The 19,868-nt window shown below is 41.8% G+C and overlaps 1 protein-coding gene across 1 annotated transcript; it reads right to left on the reverse strand.

Moving 5' to 3' along the window:
• Window positions 1-3,861: 3,861 nt before the first annotated feature.
• Window positions 3,862-18,887, reverse strand: SRI (sorcin). Its single transcript, XM_057732190.1, has 8 exons — window positions 18,733-18,887; window positions 17,766-17,849; window positions 15,712-15,781; window positions 8,467-8,510; window positions 7,522-7,669; window positions 7,175-7,288; window positions 6,064-6,122; window positions 3,862-4,396 (listed from the first exon to the last, which is right to left on the reverse strand). The coding sequence occupies exons 1-8, from the start codon at window positions 18,781-18,783 to the stop codon at window positions 4,370-4,372; spliced, it is 597 nt and encodes a 198-aa protein (XP_057588173.1). The 5' UTR covers window positions 18,784-18,887; the 3' UTR covers window positions 3,862-4,369.
• Window positions 18,888-19,868: the final 981 nt, after the last annotated feature.

Here is a 19,868-nt window from a genome sequence, read left to right on the forward strand (position 1 = left end):
TTAGGGCTTAGCCTCTCATTTTATGAAGTTTCAGATGTGGATATGTGTTTTGATGGTCAAGCTCTTAAAAAATGCAAATAGCCCCCAAATCTTTAAACACAGTGGTGCTAAGTTATACCAGATAACACAGTACAGAAAGTGCTGATAGGAATTAATGCATTTATTCAGTAATGAAATAAGAGTTCTTGCTAAATTATACGTGTGTATCACTGCCTGATGAGAAACCCCACTTTTCTTTTCTAACCCAGCACAAAATCAAACTGTGATTCTACAGCCAGTCTTTTTAATAGGTAAAAATGACCCAACATCTTTGTTTTGTATGGAAAACTTTTTTTTTTACACGACTTTCAAAAGTACTTAGCAAAGGTTTATTCAGAATAAGCACGTGCTCCTTTTCTAACTTGCTGGAAGAGACTTGCCCCTCCAATTTAGCATCACAGAAGACTTCTTTCAGCAACTGAGTGTTTTTACCTAAACATAGCAGCTTATATGTTAAGCAGCGTAGGTCTGCACTAGTGTTTTCCACGTGTCATCTTCAAGGGGTGATGTCCCATCTCCAACTTTGTGGGGAAGTGTTAACGGCAGCACGGTTTCTTTTGGTAACCAGGTGTATATAGTTTGACTTCATTTTAACATTATATTCTCTGCTACTCTGCACTTCGGGTTCTTAAGCTATTTTAAACATTACTGGGTTTTGCCAAACAGCAACTGAAATATATATGGCAACTGCTTTCCAGATCAAGTGTGATTTGTTTCATGGCTGTTTCATGGCTGTTCAAGTTATAAAGTTGTTATACTATAGGTAAACAAAATCTTGCTGTTTTTAAAGGTCACTGTAACTTAAGGTTCAAATATCTGCACAATTTTATTTGTGTTCACTTCTGAAGCTACTAAGGTACCACGGTTTTTTATGTTACTCTTATTATAACATCAATAAAGTGACTTTCAATAAAAGATTTGTTATTTTGATGCATGACTTCCCTTTAATCCTACTTTTCTCCCAGTTACGGTTTCTCTTTCAGAAGCTTTGTGGGGATGCTGCTGGGGGTTCTTTCTTTTCTGTTCCACGCTGTCCTAGAAGGGACCATCCATCAGCATGGAGAGAAACACCACGATCCTTTAGTGAAGCCTGAATCCTTACTTTGTTGGATAGTTGCCCCCGCTGGGTGACGTGTGGAGTCTTCCCTATTTATCTGCCTGCCTTATTTCATGAACACTTTCTCCCTCACCCTAATAAGGATCAATTTACTATATTCTGTCCTAGAGCCCAGGCAATGGTGCTTATTTAATGAGCTCACTTGTGCCTTGGATGGGCTCAGTTTAGGTCTATGAATTCCCTAAAAAATTCTCCCACCCGGCCTTTTCATTGGCTCCCCAGCCCTTTCGCCATCCAGTCTTTACCCTGGCACTTACAATTTCCTTGCCTTCAGCTCCTAGTCTGCTGAGGAAAAAAGCAGTTATAAGTAGTCAAAGTAATGTTTTAATGTGAGAAAAACAGAAGTCATGGACTAAGAGTCTGTGCATTTAGTATGAGATTAAAGAATGTATGGTGATTACATATAGCTCCGTTTCTTCTATTTATAGTATTTTAGGCACATAATAATCCACTAAGATAAACACTGAAACAGTAACACACCAGCAGAGCAAAAGCAAAGTCTAGCTCAGAGAAGTTTTCGCTCACGTGCCATCTCGTGGACTGATGGTACCACCTGGAACATCATGCTGAAGTGGAGTCTAGATTCTTCTTTGCTCAAAAGGCATGAACGCTGTGATTAATGAAATATGACTGCTGTGGTACAAATCTATGCCAAGTGTCCCCAGGGAAGCACAGGCCTCCTGCAGCCACATTCCTATGAAAGTGCTGAGAAAGGGCTGTCAGTACTTTATAATCACAAATCTCTTGACACACCAGGATAAAGCACTCATCTCCAAAATTAAATCTTCAGTTGGGGTGATCTGAGGAACTTAATTCTGCAAATGATGAAAGTATTCAAGTTTGCGCTCACAGCTTTATTTATGCTCCAACTAGATGCTCTAAGAAAAATAGACCACAAAACAGTTTAGAAGAAGCTGGTCAGGCTGCACTGAATGTATATAATGAGTGAAACACAACCCAACATAAAACAGAAATAAGAAACACGAGATTCACTTGTAATGAGGATTTTGGCTGTAATTAAAGAAAGAGGATGGATACATCAAATTCGTCAAGGGAAAGGAAACTTTCTAACTGCATGGAATACTTAAGACCAGGCTGTATGCTTTCAGAAGGAAACAGTGAAAGTAGAAGTGGAGGAGATAAGGATATCAGTAATTAAAACTGAACTATTTCCAGAGACACAGTTTTGTAATACTTAAGCACTTACCCCCAAACAAATTCAGAACCATGACTGATGCAACACACCTTGGGACCTACCAAAGCAGTAGGATGTTTCAAATATGGTGCATAACCTTTGGTCAACAAGGGCCTTCTTCCTTACCACCTTAGTCACCCAAATGACCATTTCCTTCAACTATGATTTCCTCAGAGGATCCTGATGGGTCTGAAGGAAACAGGTGCTGGGACTCTGAAGGTGAGTTCCTTGTCTTCTGGTCCTCTGATCCCCTGTGAGTTCTGGACAGCTCAGGCTCAAGCAGGTTTTGTGACCTCACAAGACAATATGTCTGGAATGAAACCTAGGCTCACCATGAAATTAATTAATATAAAGCAGGATGACTCACATTCTGAGTTGTAGCCTGAGTGTGACTACATGACCGAAATACATAATTATAAGTTAGGGTTTAATAAATATTTGTTAAATGTATGTGTGTGTATATATATATGTATACATATGTGTATATATATAGAATGCATAATATTTGAAAAAATAGTGGAATGAGGCTAAAGATGCTTAGAAAATGTTTTATTTTTCATTCACTGACAACTAATTGATCATCTGAATGGTTACGCTCATATTACGCCCTAAAATAAGAGATATTTTGCTGGCAGGGAGACTGATTTCATTGTTTTATCTGTTAAGCTCTTTTGCTAAAAAGAGTAAACCTAGCCAGCTTTAAATTTAAGAAACAGAAACATTATTGGTGCTTATTATGCCAACCCTTTTTCATATTCAGACTGTCCCATGAGGTAAGTATTACCTCCTTTCCAAAGATGGAAATTGAGGCTCTGAGAGTCTCTAAAATGATCAAACCACGTATTTAGTGAAAGGCACAGCCAGCATTAGAATCCAGATCTTACTTAAAAGTACACGGTTTAAAAATTAAAAAAAAAAAAAAATTTCTTCCATTATAAATGTAATACTTGCTTGTCATAGAATATTTGGAAAAGTAGTAGGAAGAAGGAAAATAAGCTTATAATTCTGACTTCCAGTGGAAGCCACATCAACATTTTTGTATACTCTTTCCAGTCCTTTTACTGTGTATATTTTTTAATATAAGTGTGAACACATGGCATATCAAAATGGATGTATCACTGTTTTAAAAATTAGCATCTTCTGATTTTAAAAGGAATGCACACACATTATAGAAAACTTGGAAAATACTGAAATGCACAAAGGGAATTAGTCACCTAGAATCCCATTAGCCAAAAATAACTAGTTTATATTTTCATATATTCCTTTAGTCTTTTCTTATCAATATTCTTTTTTACATAGTTAAGCTCATAATGTTCGAGATTTTTAAGTAGAGTTAGCAAAAGTCTATATGGATGATGACAGGGAGGAACCTGGCGACTCTGAGTATTTGCCACTCAAATTACTCAACAAGTTTTTAAATGTGTCAATTTATACAGCCATCAAAATATCCGTAAACCTTTAAGCTCCTGTTAAGTTTCCACTAAGGAGATTCCTGACACGGATGACCAGGTTTGTTTTTTTTTGTTTTTGCATCCAAGTGGGTCTAAACCATTTACATGATAAGAATACTCCACACATAAAGCTTTCAATACCATGTAAAAGACCTTCTTAAAAGAGGGAAGACAACAGCTGTAGTCTGATGAAAAGGTTTTAGTATCTTACAGTGAAAAATACATAATGTGCCTTAAACCATCTGCACACTTAAATTTACATAAAAGAAGCTTAGCAAGAAAATAAGGCATGAATGACAATGGCTCAAGGTTCTAAATCTACTAATCAAGGTTCTGAATCTACTAATATAAGATCTAGTCTGTTAAACAGACTAGATCTTATATTAGTAACATTCTAAAGAATTTATTATCAAAACTAAAAACTTCAGTTGCACATAAAGTAATAAACCTTTACAACATCTGTTACGGAAAAGTGGCTGTGTAAGTTTGCACACAATTACTGAAGGCAAAGCGCAAAGGAGAACTCCAGTCGGAATGTGGATTATGTTCACAGGTCTTCCTCCTGATTTAAACACTCATGACGCACTGAATGAACTGAAAGAGAAAAATCAGTGTTACGCTGCAGACCTCGGAACATGGAACACACCCTAGCATATTTTTAGGCCACTTACATTTTGGTATTCTCATTTGAATTGTGGATTTAAAAAAAATCCTTTTTATAATAAGAGTAAATGATGAGTGGACAGGTTCATTTTTTGAAGGAAGCAGTCTAATAAAAAACCCAGTGGGTTTCTCACATCAAAGGTTCTTACAGGAAGCTGATCTTACCCCAATGGATAGAGTTATTTAAATTCCAAATAATATCTCACTCTAGACATGGTCATGATCAAAGGTACCTAACTCACAAATACAAGTAACAGTGGAGTATACACTGTTCTTTTCCATGGGAACTTCAGAACTGCAGTCTTACCCCACTATTCTACCAGACTGCCTTTCAAACAGTTTATTCCCTTAAAAATCTGCTTTACTAAAATAAATCCGGGTGTGCCAGTATACGGATGCGCAGAAACAGAATATCTGACCCTTCCCATGCAATTCAGAAACCTGAGTGTAGAAGCATCAGTATTTGCTGTGAAATCTCTGCTTCACCACCAAACACACAGCAATAGACTCTACTTTTGCTCTCAGTTTTCTTTTGCATTCTTCCAACACCAGTGAGGCCCTGGGCACTGCTAATTCCTGCAGCATTCCTGCAAGGCCGAGCTGATTATCCTTCTTTCAGGGTAAAGGGAACTTGGGTCAGGACATTCAGCTATCCCTTAAGTGGCCCTTCTGAGGCCAAAGACTGTGCACTTTCTGCTCCATAGGTCTTGGAAACAGAGTGGGACTGTCACCTGAGAAGTTAATGCATAATGAAAAGAACACACACCTTTAAGCAGAAGAAATACACATATTTACACACAAGCCTTTTTAAAGTGTACTCATAACTGCAGCAGCTTCTAAACTGAAAACATGCATCTCTGTATTTTGTAATGGAAAACGCTTTTAGAATGTTCAGTTATCACAGTGATTTCCATTCTAAAGGTAGTTTCTTTTATCAATGGCTGAGCAAAAAAATGGAGAAACAACTAACAAAATATCTCCCCAGCCTTGCTATGTCTATCCAATCAAGGCTATCAAAGATGGCATGTGGTTATGTTCACACCGGTTATGTGGCCGTATCCTCCTACCTCATTTAGGGTGGCTGTTTAGTAAATACATGTTTTAAATTGTGACTCAAGCTTGTGCCTTTTGTCCTCAATGAAGAACATGGCATGCCAAGTCCAGCTTTGGACGGTTCAAGTTATTTCTCAATGACTGAGATGATTTGTTTAAAGAAGGCAAAAGCAGACACATCTGCATGGTGTTTTTCAAGGACATTCCTGGTTGAACTCTCACAACAGCCCAGTGAAGACAGCGTTATTACTACTTCCTCTTTCCTCACATGTTTTCCGAGCAATGAAGAACCCTGCCTAAGTGACCCAGCTAATAAGTGGGACAAGCTGGGCTTTGACCCAGGTTATTTACTGCAACAAATGGTGGTCTATGGATAGGACAATAATAAATGAAATTAATAAGTTTTGAATGTTAACTCCTTCTAATCATTTAATCCTTGATTGCTCTGGCATCCTTAAGATGCTCTAAACAGCCAACTTTAAAGGGATGCCCATTTGCTGTACATCTTTCTTTTTTTACTCAGTTCCAAATTTACTGAGACTTACATCATCGTAGGGGAAATTCACAACACCTTGTTGAGCAGTATCCCGTCTTCGAAAGCTGTCTGTAAAACACCACAGTAAAATTTATGAGTTTTTTTTTTAAGCATATTATTTGAAATTATAATAATTATGTTGGCATTAGGTTCAAAATGCAGTAACATTTAAATTGTACATTCAGCCACATAAACAAAAGACCAAAGCGAAGAAATCAACTGTACTGATATGAAAAGATTTAGTATGCAACCAAGTAACACAAAATGCATAAGTTGGCCAACTGTCTTTCTCAACATGGAGCTGGAAGAAAACACCTTATCCCAAAGTCAGTAAAAGCTGCACTGACTTCTGAGGCCATTCCTTAACTGTGACAGAATCACAGAATTTCAGACTTTTTAATAACACAGATATTGCTTAATCAGGAAATACATGGATAGAGTCCTTAATATGACAAACAGCTGTGATCAGATATTCCACCCATTTGAGCTCTCCTATTAAATGAAAAGCATTTACTTTAATAAAAAAAATCTACTCTCAAATTTGTGTCAGGATGCAAAAAAATCATAAAACCAGATATTAAAAAGGGTAAAAAGCTAAAGAAGGAACAGAACCAGAAAAAAACATACAGAAGAAAGAAAAAGAATAGAGGCGAGAGAAAAGTAGAGATTATTGATACAGCCTCATTTAAGAAGGACATCTGAAACAGACCACTGTTTTAAATTACTTTCCAACAGGAGGAATTAGGAAAGAGCGACCAATGGGTAGTTTTACTCTTTTCAAGTATTTCACATTCTCGAGAGAAATCACAGAATACTGCTCATACTCTGATCAAAAATGTACCAATTAGCTTGTTATGTTTCGGAACACTTTAGTAAAGTTTAGTTAGGATTTTTTTTTTTTGGCCATGCTGCTGGCTTGCAGGATCTCAGTTCCCCTACTAGGGATGGAACCCAGACCTTTGGCAGTGAGAGCTTGGAGTCCTCACCACTGGACCACCAGAGAATTTAGTTAGCATTATTTTAATGGCAGATTACTTAGTAACGTGAAAAAAATTTCTGAGAAAACAGAATTATTCAATTATTCTGCCAGACATGCTTAAGAGCAATCTCAAAGGACACACCTGTTAGAGCTCGCAGCTTGACGCAGCAGGCGATATAATCATCAAAGGTGATCTTTCCATTAGTGCTGTATCGTTTTGCGATGGAATTCACAGCCTGGGGACTCAACCTAAATCCTGAAAGGAAGAAAAATCATCCAGCAAAAAAAAGAAAAAAAAAAAGATTACAAAAAGGCCATTAAAAATAAATCAAGCATAATTTTTCAGGACTGAGAGGGATCACTGGCTCATGTAAATTATGAATACGCGCTACTTCTACAAATAGAAACCACCTTCACGTAGCACTTAGTTTTAGAAATTTAAAAAAAAATTCTACCAATGAACAGAGAGGTGGAGTCAGTCATACCTACCCATTGTTGTCAGGGCTTTCTGCAATTCCTGGGGATCCACTGTTCCACTCCTGTCACTGTCAAAACTGATGAAGTGTTGTCTCCAGCCGTTGAGTACAGCCCAGAGTTCTTTAAATTCGTTGAAACCCATTGTGCCTGACATATCTCTCTGAACTATAATCAAGGATTAGAGCATCTTTATTGTGCAACATTTTCTAATGATTAGATCAAAGATCAAGGATAAGAGAATTTAATGTTCTTTCTGCTGAAAAGGTTAAAAATGTTATTTGGGCATGATAGTTCAAAAAGAGACTCTAATGATATAATAAAAAGGACCTATGGAGAAAAAATCTCTGAGTACATTACATTCACTGGGGGAAAAAGATAATCTATATATGATATGATTACAAGGAAACAGCGAGGCCACTGTGAGCCACATGTAATAAGCAGTCATGTGACCAAATGGGGCTGCACTTCCTGGGTGGCACAGGCTATACACTGCTTACCCTACTGTCCAGGGTCCTTTTAGCCCTAACACTCCCTTGGTAAGCCCCCTCAGACCCATTGTTTTCACTGTTGGAAAATGAGGTGGGATGAGGCACCATAGGGTCAGCGCTAGCTAAACTAGTCTAACAACTGTGATGTGAAAAATGCCTTTGCTTGAAGGTCAGGTGTGAATCATGCAGAGCCATCAATGTCAATGAAAAAGCCTGACTGCTCTGGTTACTGTGCTTGTTTGTCTCTGATGCTTCCTTGAATTCTTAAACAATGAAATGTTTTACTTACTAAGCTTCCTTCCTTTTTCATACCAAATGGCATGTTAAAAGCTAATGATTTTGGAAAACTTTTTTGTGGTCATGTGTCATTTGTGTTTACTGGGTATTAATCCTTAGATGAATTCCTTCAGGAAGGATTTTTTTTTTATCCAGGAAAAATACTCTAGACCACAATCAAGGTAAAGGATACATCCAGCATTGAAACCATAAGCCGGCAAGTCTCCAGGTTAAAAGCTGTTAAATCAAGAAAAGTACATATATATCAATACAATTTCAAAAATTCACATTACATTGGATACATTCAAATTAATTAGGAATGTGATTATTTATACATTTTCATTTTTATATGCTGCTCAATTTATGTGAAACTAAATTCATGGAGATTTCTTCTTCTTCTTTTAATATTTATTTATTTATTTGGCTGTACCGGGTCTTAGTTGCGGCACCTGGGATCTTTGTTGTGGCATCATGTGGGCTCTAGTTCTGTGCCCAGGGATTGAACTCCGGCCCCTGCATTGGGAGCACAAAGTCTTAACCACTGGACCACCAGGGAAATTCCCATGGAACTCTAAAGTAGATTTTTTTTTTCCAGCTAGAAAGGATTCCTTCCAGAGCCCAAATTTGATTTTAACAATGTTAACAGAAATCTTTTAAAAAAAGTATTGCATAGTACTGTTAATATTTTTAGGTGTGATTTATGGTTTTGAAGTTGGGGGAAAAAAGTGTCCTTATCTTTACGAAAAGTATACACTGGAGTTATTTGTAGGTGGAATAAATGTTAAGAGATCTGGAATCTGCTCTAAAAGAAAATGGGCAGGATTATAGATAAAACAAGAATAACTGTTAAAGCTGAGTGATGGGGTACATAGGACTTCATTATATAATTTATCTCTATTTTTGGACAGGCTTAAACTTTTCTATAACATAGTTTTAAAAAAGTATTACATGCTTTCTTGCCTTTGAAACTGTAATATAATGAGTTCAGTTCACCATAATGAACCACAATGTGTTATATCCACCATGGAGAACGGGGGAGTTGGGCTGCTTTGTTCCTAAGCACAATTGACTCTAGCTGTTTTGGCTAGTGCTATGTCTGATCATTTGTTTTTCTTTCTTTTCCCTTTGATGCCCGGCACTGAATGGTCACCTCCTACCCAATGGCCTCTTTTCATAGACAATGAGATAGATACGCTTGCTAGAACTGTGTGTTAAACGAGAGCATTCTGGACTAAGACCCGATGACCCACTCAGTGATGGTGACTGTCCAGAAACATTTTTAGTTTACTTACAGTTCACGGATGTTCTGAGGGCATTTCCATACCTCACTTAGACAACCAAACTTATTGGTTAATGGCCTACTGGTACTCTACCTAAGCATCAGCAAATTAAAAATAAAGAATTCCTTGCACCTTACCAATGACTTTGAGGAAATATTCTTAGGTACAAAGAAGCTGCTACACTAGAAGCAAGAAGTGACAAGGGTCATGTGGGCAAAGCTAGCACAAATCTGGCAAGTTTAAGATGCACGCAGAATTAACATTTTTTACAGCTGTCACTAGTTTCATTTTTATCTCTAACCAAGTGAATTTAAAACACAACTACGCTCTTATTACTGTAATGTCTCCAAACATTACAAACTACAGGTTTTCTGCTTTTAATAGATTCCTGTGTCTGGCATATCCTGGAACCCTGAAATAAAAGGTGGGGGACTATTTCTATTTTCGTCCTTCAATCTCCATATGATCCACGGAGATGACTCTCTGAGGTGAGAGGAGGTAACACTTTTCTACACTTTTGAGAAAGAGTTGCTTGATTTCTTCATCCTGATTTTTAAGTTGTATACAGGTATGAAGTCTCTCTAGCCTAGACCAGAGGTTCTCAATCCTGGGTGCTTATCAGAATCACCCAGAAGCTTTACAAGATCCTGATACCTGGGCTGCACACAGAACACATTATTATCTTTTCAGCTTTACTGAGACAGAATTGACGTATAGCATTGCGTGAGTTTAAGGTGTACAATGCAGTGATTTCATACACGTATATGTTGCAAAATGATGACCACAGTAGGTTAATTAACACATCCACCACCTCACATATTTACCTTTTGTGTGTGTGGTGAGAAGTTTTAAGCTCTACTCAACTTTTGTTAAGTATAGTCATCACCACCACAGAACTATTAAATCAGAATCTGACTATGGGACTCAGGCATTAGTTTTTTTTTTTTTTAAGCTTCTCTAATGATTCTAGTGAGTAGTCAAGGTTGAAACTACTCTTCTACTCAAAGTGTGATTCCTGGACTAGCTGTATTAATATCACCTGGAGCTTTTATTTTTCATTTTTCTTTTTGTGGTTTGATGGTGTATGGTCAGGCTGTTCAAGAGGCTGTTCCCTTGCTCTCTGTACATCCTCTGCCCGACCAATGCCAGCATCACCTATACCCTATGTCCAGGACTGACCTTCCTATATACTCACCCCAGGCCCCAGCTAGTGACTGTTCTTACCAAAGGGGTGGTAAGGGGCGTGTCCCTCTGCTGGTTTCCCTGGTAACTGATGAGCTAACCTGAAGTACCTCCCTCTTATAACTGGCAATCTCCCCTTCCCTTTGGGAGTGAAGGCTGCAGCCACGTCCACACACCTTGGGCTGCAGCTCCAGGACCCTGCTTGAGAGTGTACGCTCCCCCATCCATTAAAACACTGATGTCTCTGTTGCTGCCTCTGGGCTCTTTCTTCCATCTTAAAACTGCCGCTCAACGGGTGTTTTTCTTTTGTATTATGCTTGTGTTAAGTTCTTTTTGGTTTTTGTGAGTCTGCTGACGGATACCTTGTTTTTCAAGTATGTTAACCCATCACTGTATCTACTTTCTTTAGACTGAGAGTCACATAGGCTCAAATACAGCCTAAGAGAGAGATCTGCATCTCCTTACTCTGCCGCCCCGCGTGTGACGGTCCTGGCATCCTCTTTCCTGTCTTCATGGTCATCCTCTTGCTGCTCGCTGCAGTTATATCATCACTGTCAAAAGTCTTCGTGGAGATTTTTATTTTTAATCTGGGTACCGGCTTATTTAAATGATTTACTTCCCAATTGTGATTGTCTCCTTCCTAAAGATTCTCGCTTCTTTTCTGTTTAGAAAAGACCTTTCCATATTCCTTTTAGGATATGTTTAATATTGCTGTATTCTTTGTTTCTGCTTGTCTGAGAAATCCTTTCTCTCTCCTGCTCTAAACGGTACTCCTGCTGGGTAGAGTATCCTAGGTTGCAGGTTTTTCCGTTTCAAGACTTTGAATATATCATGCCACTCCCTTCTGGCCTGCAGCATTTCTGCAGAGAAATCAGCTGATAGCCTTATGGGGGTTCCCTTGTAATTAACTCTTTGTTCTTCCTCACCTAGGAGGTTTTAGAACTGCAGCATCTCAGCCCTTAATATACACCAACAAAATCAGAATCTACATTTTTACAAGATCCCCAGGGGATACATATTCACAGTAAAGCAGCTTGTTCAACCTGGACCAGTCGACCTGGAAACCCGTTAGAGATGCAAATTCTCAGGTCTCACCCCAGATCCAAATGAGAAACGCCAGGGCGGGGACCAGCAACATGGTTTTCGCAAGCCTTCCCAGTGATGCTACTGTTGCTGCCGTTGTAAGCACTACTGCTCCAGAGGGCCTGACACCCACAGGACAGGGCCAACTGTGTGTGGCTGTAGGGCAAGGCTGTGCGGGGCCAGAAGGCAGCCCGGCCAGCTTGCCTGTCTCCCAGGTCTACAAATGACGCCATCCCCTACTCAGCCACCGGAGCCAGAAGCCTGGAAAAGGCCACAATTCCCTCTCCCTTGACATTTGATCACCTTCTAAACAGCTGTAGGTTCCACCCAACTCCAGTCCCACTGTCCCATCACCAGCTGAGTTAGCATTTCTCTCATCTGTTTGACTCCAAGGGCCACCTAATTGGTATCCCTGACTCTCCATGTCCCCCACACCCATACTCCCCAATTTGATCTTTATCCCACAGCCAGGGTTAACACGTGCTCTTCTACTTAAGACCCACTGGAGGTGTTCCACTGCCCTCAGGATAAAGTCCAAATGCCAAAACTGGCACATAAGGTCATACACATATTTTCTCAGCCCAGCTAGCTTCCTACTCTTCATTCAACCTCGTAAGCTATCTCCACGGTCAATTTCTCTCAGTTCTTTGACTGAACCACGCTCCCTCTCATCTCTGGGTCTTTGGTACATGCTGTTCTACTTGCCCGGAACACAGCTTCCCTATCCCACTCACTTCTTGGCCGGCCTCATGTCTGCTCCACTTTCCTTTCTCCTTGGTTTAGGTGTTGATTCTGCAAGGAAAGCTTTCCTGACCTCTGTCTGGGTTACCGGCCCCTCTGATGTGACCCCACAGCTTCTACCCTTCACCTAGCCCAGCGCTTTTCACAGTGTTGCCCAGGCATTGTTTGTGCTTGCAGACCCCAGCACCTACCACGTGGTGGGTGTCCATTAGGAACGTGCTGATTGGACGAATGAATTACCCGATGAGACAGAATTCTCATCCCCATGCAGGAAGCTGTATACCCCTCCCAAAGGGCCTAAGGACAACATGGTTTTTAAATGGACTCTTCTGATTTTCACTGATACTTAAAAGTAATGTACAATCCCTTAGGTAAATATCAATTTTTTTAAGTCAAAATACAAATAAGGGTATATGATTTTCCCATTTTAGGACATCTCCTATGCTCATTAATTCATCAAATGTCTATTAAGTACTTATTATGTGCAGGGCTCAGGGTACCAGGGACATTGGAGATACAAACATGACCTTGGATTCTGCCCCAGCTGATAGTCCAAAGTGGAAGATAAGTCACGTGCACAAGGTAGAGGATGGGAAGCCATGACGGAGGCACCAGAACTACCAGAGGTTGAGGAGCGGCTCCTTCTTGGTAAGAAATACTTCAGAGGAGCAGCAGCATTTAAGCCAAGTTTTGAACAACAGGAAAGATTTGGCACATCTGGCGACAGCCACGTAGCGCTAGGGACCTGCGTAAGCAAGGAGAGAAGCAGTGAAGTCTGGACAGGCAAAGGAAGCGGGAGAAACGCCCGTCAGATGAGGCTGCATCACTGAGGAGACTGAATTCCTGCTAAGCTGTCTAGCTTTTGTTTTACACGGGAACCATGGAGCTACTCAGGAATTTTAGGGGAGGAGAATGACAGGTTAGTGCTCTCTGTCAGGGAGAACAGAAATCTGGTCCTCCTTTGTGAGAGGACCGAGAAGGGAGGGGATGAGATGGGCAGTAAACAAAAGAGAAAATTCACCATTCCAGGCAGTTCCAATGAGTTAGAACACTGACATCTAGTAAGTTTGGGTCAGGAGAACTCTTGTTCAATTTTAATAGTGTTTTTTTTCCCCAGAAAGAGCTTTTACTAATGCTAAGCCTATTTTAAATAATTTCGAAAGAATCTTTGTTATAATTTTATCTTGACCCTCTATCTCCTTTCTCCTGTTCAGTCTGCTAAAATGCCTCAAACAGTGTTAACAGACCTAGCAGGAAAATCCCACCTGCAGTTGTTTCTCTCAACCTTACTACAGAGGAACAACTACTACACTGGAGTGGAAAAAAGAGCAACGTCCCTCATCAACGCCACCTCTAGGCATGACTGCTCCCTCTTAAACCTGCACTTTTTGGTTTGGAAGCTGGGTTGAAAAGACCAATGGCTGTATAACTTCTGCACTACAACACTCACGCTGACAACTCACAACCAGGATGGTTTTGTGGTTTATTACAGCCTCTATAACCAGATGACAGCAAGTTAATTCAATCACATGATCCAGATGACTCAGGATATCTTTTCTATAACTCAGTGATCTAAGGTAATTAGTAAATGTGGCTTCTTCAAATGAGATTTTTAAAAGGACTGCTCTCCAAGGATATACTGCCCACTCTGTTAGATTTGAAAACGGGCCACACCTCTTCTACTGAAAGGGTGTAGAGTAATAGTCTATGTTGTGACATGGCTCACTTTTGTAAACCCTGCTATTAGACCTTCTTTGTTCACCAGCCCCAACTGCTTGAGGTTAACAACTAACAATTTAAATATACTGCCTACAATAGTGAAGAAAAAAAAAAAATCCCTAATCTAGAAAAAGGTTTCTTTTGTTTAGGACCAGCGGGAATGACAGAAATGCCAAAGGCTCCTCTTTTGTACTAATTCCCACCACTAGGAAATGTTAACTGGATACTGAAGTCATAAAACAAAGGATGATAAATATGGATATGCAAGTAGTTTAAAAGGAGCCCCCTAGTAACTATGCCATGCCAAACAGTTAAGAATGGCCACTACAGGTCCTCACGTGGGAATTCTAGTTTCAGTCGGGTTTTTTTGGCTGAGATACAAGGCTTGTGGGATCTTAGTTCCCTCACCAGGGTTCGAACCCGGGCCCTCCACAAGTGAAAGCACCCAGTCCTAACCACTGCACTGCCAGGGAAGTCCCTAGTTTGAGTGTTTTAATTCACAGCTTACCAGGAAGTTGAGGCTTTGACCTGATGGTCTGTCTCAATTAACAACTGGCAAAGAAGTTGGTAGGTTACGCACTTCAGTCAAGACACTGTTCTCTCTCGTGGTCAAGACCTGATCTGAAGAGGAGCGTGTGGCATGTGTGGGATGACGAGAAGGCCCCAGTCAGGATGCAGCATCTTGGCAGGAGGTCCCGCCCTGCAGCTTGTGCAGAGTTCAAAAGGCAGGAAGCAGATGCGAGCACAGGGGCAGTCTGTGAGGAACCGGGGGGGGGGGGGGGGTGGCGGGAAGGAGGACTAGTGTAAAGAGTTGAGACATTAGGAAGGGCACATCTTACTCAGTCTGGTGTAGAAAGAGGAAAGACCTGGGGGGTGTCAAGGTACCCGTTCATGCTGCCAGGAGCTGAGACCAGGAGTGCAGAACCGCACCTGGGAAAAGGGAGGGTAGCACCAACTACTCAGAACAAGGCATGCACTCAGGCCATTCTTGGACCAGGTGCTCAGGACCAGCCACTCAAAGCCCCGAGTGCCACCAGGCTTGAGAGAGAATAAGCTCTTGGCAAACAGTCAGCAGTGAATGTCTGCAACTATCATTAATGACACCTAACCCAGGGGATTTCATTTCAGCACCTTACCTTGTTTTCTGAGAAGGAGGCCACATACTGTCTCACTGGTTTGAATGGTTCCAGATACATGGAACCCAAATCCAAGAAACCCACTAAACTGGTGGGTAGTGTGCAATGATTCAGTAAGAATTGTTTTCAAATTAACATTTTGAAATACAAAAGAACCAACCTAATTCAGCTTTTGAAATTCTTAACTTTGCTGTATCAGAAAAGCTCAGATTCCTTGAAGGCTATAATAATCACAAGTAACACCTGAAATATGAAACTCAAGAGTACTTACAGAGACACTTTGGGGCGCTAACTTACGTTTGTATCCTCCAGCAATGCCAGATTGTGTCAGGCATCTCTGCAATTCATCAGCATCTATTTGTCCATCCTTTCGGGGGAAAAAAAAATAAAAAAGGAAAAGGAATCACAACAGTGATTTGTACTTTCTAGTTCTTTGCTTACATTCAGTATTCAGTGTGGCAATAATAATAAAGAAAATGAATATTCTCATGCATGAGACTTTTTTTAAAGTGACGTGTTCCAAAAGTAGGCATTCCTTTTCCTCACTCTACTTTCCCAAACAACTTAATTACAGATGGAAAGTCAAACTGTTAAGGCCTCTTGCACAAATGGATAATTAGGGCCATAAACAAAAAATACATTTCACACCTAGGTAGTGGGTATTCAATTTCAGGCTTCAAGTAAGCATTACATAAGAATTAACCAAGTCTGAAAGCTGCTTACAGCTATACTTTATTACCAATATCTTTTCATCATTTCCTCTAAATTCCCAAATTAGACTTGGCATAAGTGTTCTCAAGTATAAGGTTCCCCTTTTAATAAAACGGTGAGGTGAATTCAGTTTTTTCCATTGAGACATATTTTAAAATATATGAATAAAACTAGTTTGTCTTGAACTACTCTCAGTCTCAGCTAGGAATCTGCCAAAGTAAGCATTTTAAAATAAAATTATTTATGTAGTTGATTAATAGTCTTATTCTTTCTAGCTTTTCTCTGTTGGGGGATGTGGAGAGCAGGGTACACAGATGACATCAATAAATGAAAAGTCTGGTTCCCATAGAAAGTGGCCTCTGTGATCACCTTTGCTTATAATGTGATGAATTGTTTTTTTCAGATCACAACTATACCTGGAAGACACAGGTTCACTGAATGACCTAGGTCAGAACTAGATACATGTTATTTTTGGAGATTTTAAAATAAAATACCTAAATCCTCAAGTCCATGACTATTACAGGTTCAGGATGAGGGGCCGGATCACTACGGTGAAAGACAATGGACAATGCTGCCAGCTAGGGCTGCTGAAAGCTAAGCAGGTGGGGTCACTTACACGGCCTCAGGCACAGGCAATCTAAGAATGAGGAGTCTTGAGCTCTGCCGTGTCTTGTGGTTTCAAAGATACTGATCGCCAACAGATGAAGCAGATACTTCAGGGGCAGCTCTTTCAGTTTTAGATTCAATTTTCCATTCAGTTTCTCAAACTGTATTTCTTAGAGTGCTATTCTAAAAACGTGGTTTTGCGTTTTTAGTCCATAATAGTCTAAGGCACTGTCATATTAAGACTGTGTTATTTCTAGCTTTTGACCAAAACAAAGCTAAGTTGTATTCATAAGCACAAACACGCCCTCTGGACATGTTTGGGTTATACCAACGGTGTATTTACCAAGTACATTCAGTGACCTGGGAGCTGAGGAAGAGGCCTCCCTCAAGATGCACTACTGCCTGTCATATGACTCAGAATGTAGAGAAGTGAAAGGTCTTGGGGTGATGACCTTAATTCTCTCTCTCGGTCAACAGACCACAATACCTAAAAAAACGACATGGAAGAGCAGACCTACTAGCATCTGAATTAAAGAGAAACTAAACTGTTCACAAAATTAACTTCCTGATAGTAAGAAGAAAGTACCTTTCTTAATTTGAAGCTGGTGGGTTTTTACCATAAATACCTATTTCCTAAGGGGGTAATTAATAATCAAACTCCATCCAAAGAAAGTGTCCCTTAGAATCTGGCTACAGAATTACTAGTACTACACGCTTTCAATCGTACAAAGAAGGGTTTCATGTTCAGCAGATCTGGGATTTCTTCTCTGGAAACCATTATGGACCCTGATAATTCACAGTTCTAAAGACATCTTTCTACCTTACACATCTTCAAAGCATATTTGTCCTAACCTATTCTGTTCAATCTAATTCAATCACAAGTTTAGTTCTGAATTGAACATAAGTACCTATGAACTTCTTTCTCTTTTCCTCGTGCAGAAGCAAAGGAATTCTTTTCCAGAGGAATGGTCGTTTTTCTGTGCCCCCAGAACAAAGGCTAATACAACCCTTTAATATTACAGGGAAAAGCTAACCTGTCCAGCTACAGCAGCAAAGTAACCATACAGCGGATCCTGAGTTTGTCCGGGAAACGCAGGCCCTCCGGGAGCCCCTCCATACTGTAAGACAGAAAAGAAACGCATCATTCCGCTGACCAAGTTTTCTTCTTTCACCCTTGAGTGCCTGTTGCAAAGCCAGGCAACTGCCCGCGCTGTCGGTTGTTTGCCTCCCCACAATTACTCCTCTCCTTTCTCCCATTCTCACCCTGTTATAATATAAAAACCCGCAGTAGGATCAAAATGAGTCGTCTTGACAGCGACATCAGTATAAGGAACAACTTTACAAATCCCATTAACCCGCAGGTTACTGAGATAAACGCAACCTGCACATGCAACTTAAGAGCAGGGCTCAGAATTGTTTTGCTTATGTTTTTTAGGGTTTATGGTATTTTTAAAGCGTTCTGAGACAGGTGTAGCCCCGGGAGGGGTGAGGTGTGTCAGGGCGAGGGGACATTCTCTTTTCTTAGCAGTTCCCAGGACGACGCACATCCCAGACGCTGGGCGAGGCAGCCTTCCTCCCGGAGGTCTTTGCCTCTAGCGGACTTTCTCTGACTTTCCTGTTTTTCTCACTTTCTTTTAGAGGGGGAGAGGTGGCTCGCAGGACCATTCTAGATTAAGATGGCCCTTGCTCTCAGGGAAGGCGGAGAGGAAGGCAACACCCCATCTGCACCATGTCAGGCCGCGGATCCGGGACTCGCGGGGTGGGCTTCTCGGGTCAAACCCACCCGCGCCCCAGCCCCGCGCAGCCACCCGGGGGGAGAAGGGACAGAGGGAAGGACGGCGCCAGAGGCAGAGGCCGGTCGGTGGGGGCCCGGGACGAAGCGGAGGGCAGGCCGGGGGCGCCCGGGGGCCGCCCGGCCGCGTCGCCCCACGTGCCGCCTCTCGGCGCCCGCGGCGTCCAGCGGTCGCGCCCGGGCCGCGAGCCCGCGCGGGCAGCACTCACCCCGCCTGCGTAGTAGCCGCCGCCGGCGCCAGGGTGCCCGGGGTACGCCATGCTGCGCTCTGCGCCGCCGCCCCGCGCCTCGCGCCTCGCGCCTCCCCGCCTCCGCGCCGGGCCGCACCACCCGGGCCCGCGGGGGACGCGCCTCGGGGCCGCCGCCCGCGCCAGGCGCCGCTCCCGGCCCCCGCCCCCTGCAGCGCTCCGCCCGGTCCTCGGCGTCTCCTGCGCTCGGGCCCTGACGAAGCGGAGGTCCGGTGAGTGACTTCAGACCCGAGATACGATGCACACCCGGGACTCTCCTCCCTTCGAAACGAATGGCACGTTCCGACACGAACCCGGTTGCCCGGGTATTCTTTTTCTCTTCCTAGTTGGTCATCTTCTGACACGCTTTTTATCTGAAACGACTCTATTGGACAGGCCTGCGGGCTCTGAGCGGAGTGCGGTGTTGGGGGAAGGGGCTGAATGCGTGAGGGCAGCTCTTGGACGCGCTTTCGGGGAAAGGAGACGTCGAAAAATCGGCATGGGAAAGCGCCCTTGGAAAACAGCAAGAAACTTCGGGAGCGTGGCCTGGCGGCTGCACGTTTCACCCAACAATAACGGCGTGTTTCTTTGCTAGGGGACATTGTCATTTCCTGGTTAAGCTGAGTGTGACCCGGGTATGGCCTGGGGAGCACGGAGGGCATTTACTGGGCAGCAGCCTCTCCCAGGTTGTTCTTAGAAATTGAGTCGTTTGAACTATCTGGATGATTCAGGCAAAACAATCCCGTTCTCCAAAATTATTCAGCTACTTTTTATGCAAGAAAAGTTGAGCGCAAGCCGAGAGTGTCCTAGTAAATATGCAGGAAGGTGAGAGAGCTGGAACTTGGAACTTCACTTAGTTGATTCAGGAAACGGTTTTCTTCACTTCACACAGTTTTCTTTGTCACCTAAACAGTTTGAAGCAATTCAGACGTGAGATTTTTTTGGTCTTGTTTCATGTAATTTCAACCACACAGAATGTTTTTCTGAATTTTAAAGTTTTAGGAAATGCAATGACGAGCAAGATTCGCGGTGTGGGCTGTGGAGGTTGCACAGAAAAATTGAATGAGTCATCAACATTTTAACAAATATTGGAGCGCCTGCTGTGTGTGGTACTGTGC

Source organism: Hippopotamus amphibius, chromosome 4, assembly GCF_030028045.1.
Source record: "Hippopotamus amphibius kiboko isolate mHipAmp2 chromosome 4, mHipAmp2.hap2, whole genome shotgun sequence".
NCBI lineage: Eukaryota > Metazoa > Chordata > Mammalia > Artiodactyla > Hippopotamidae > Hippopotamus > Hippopotamus amphibius.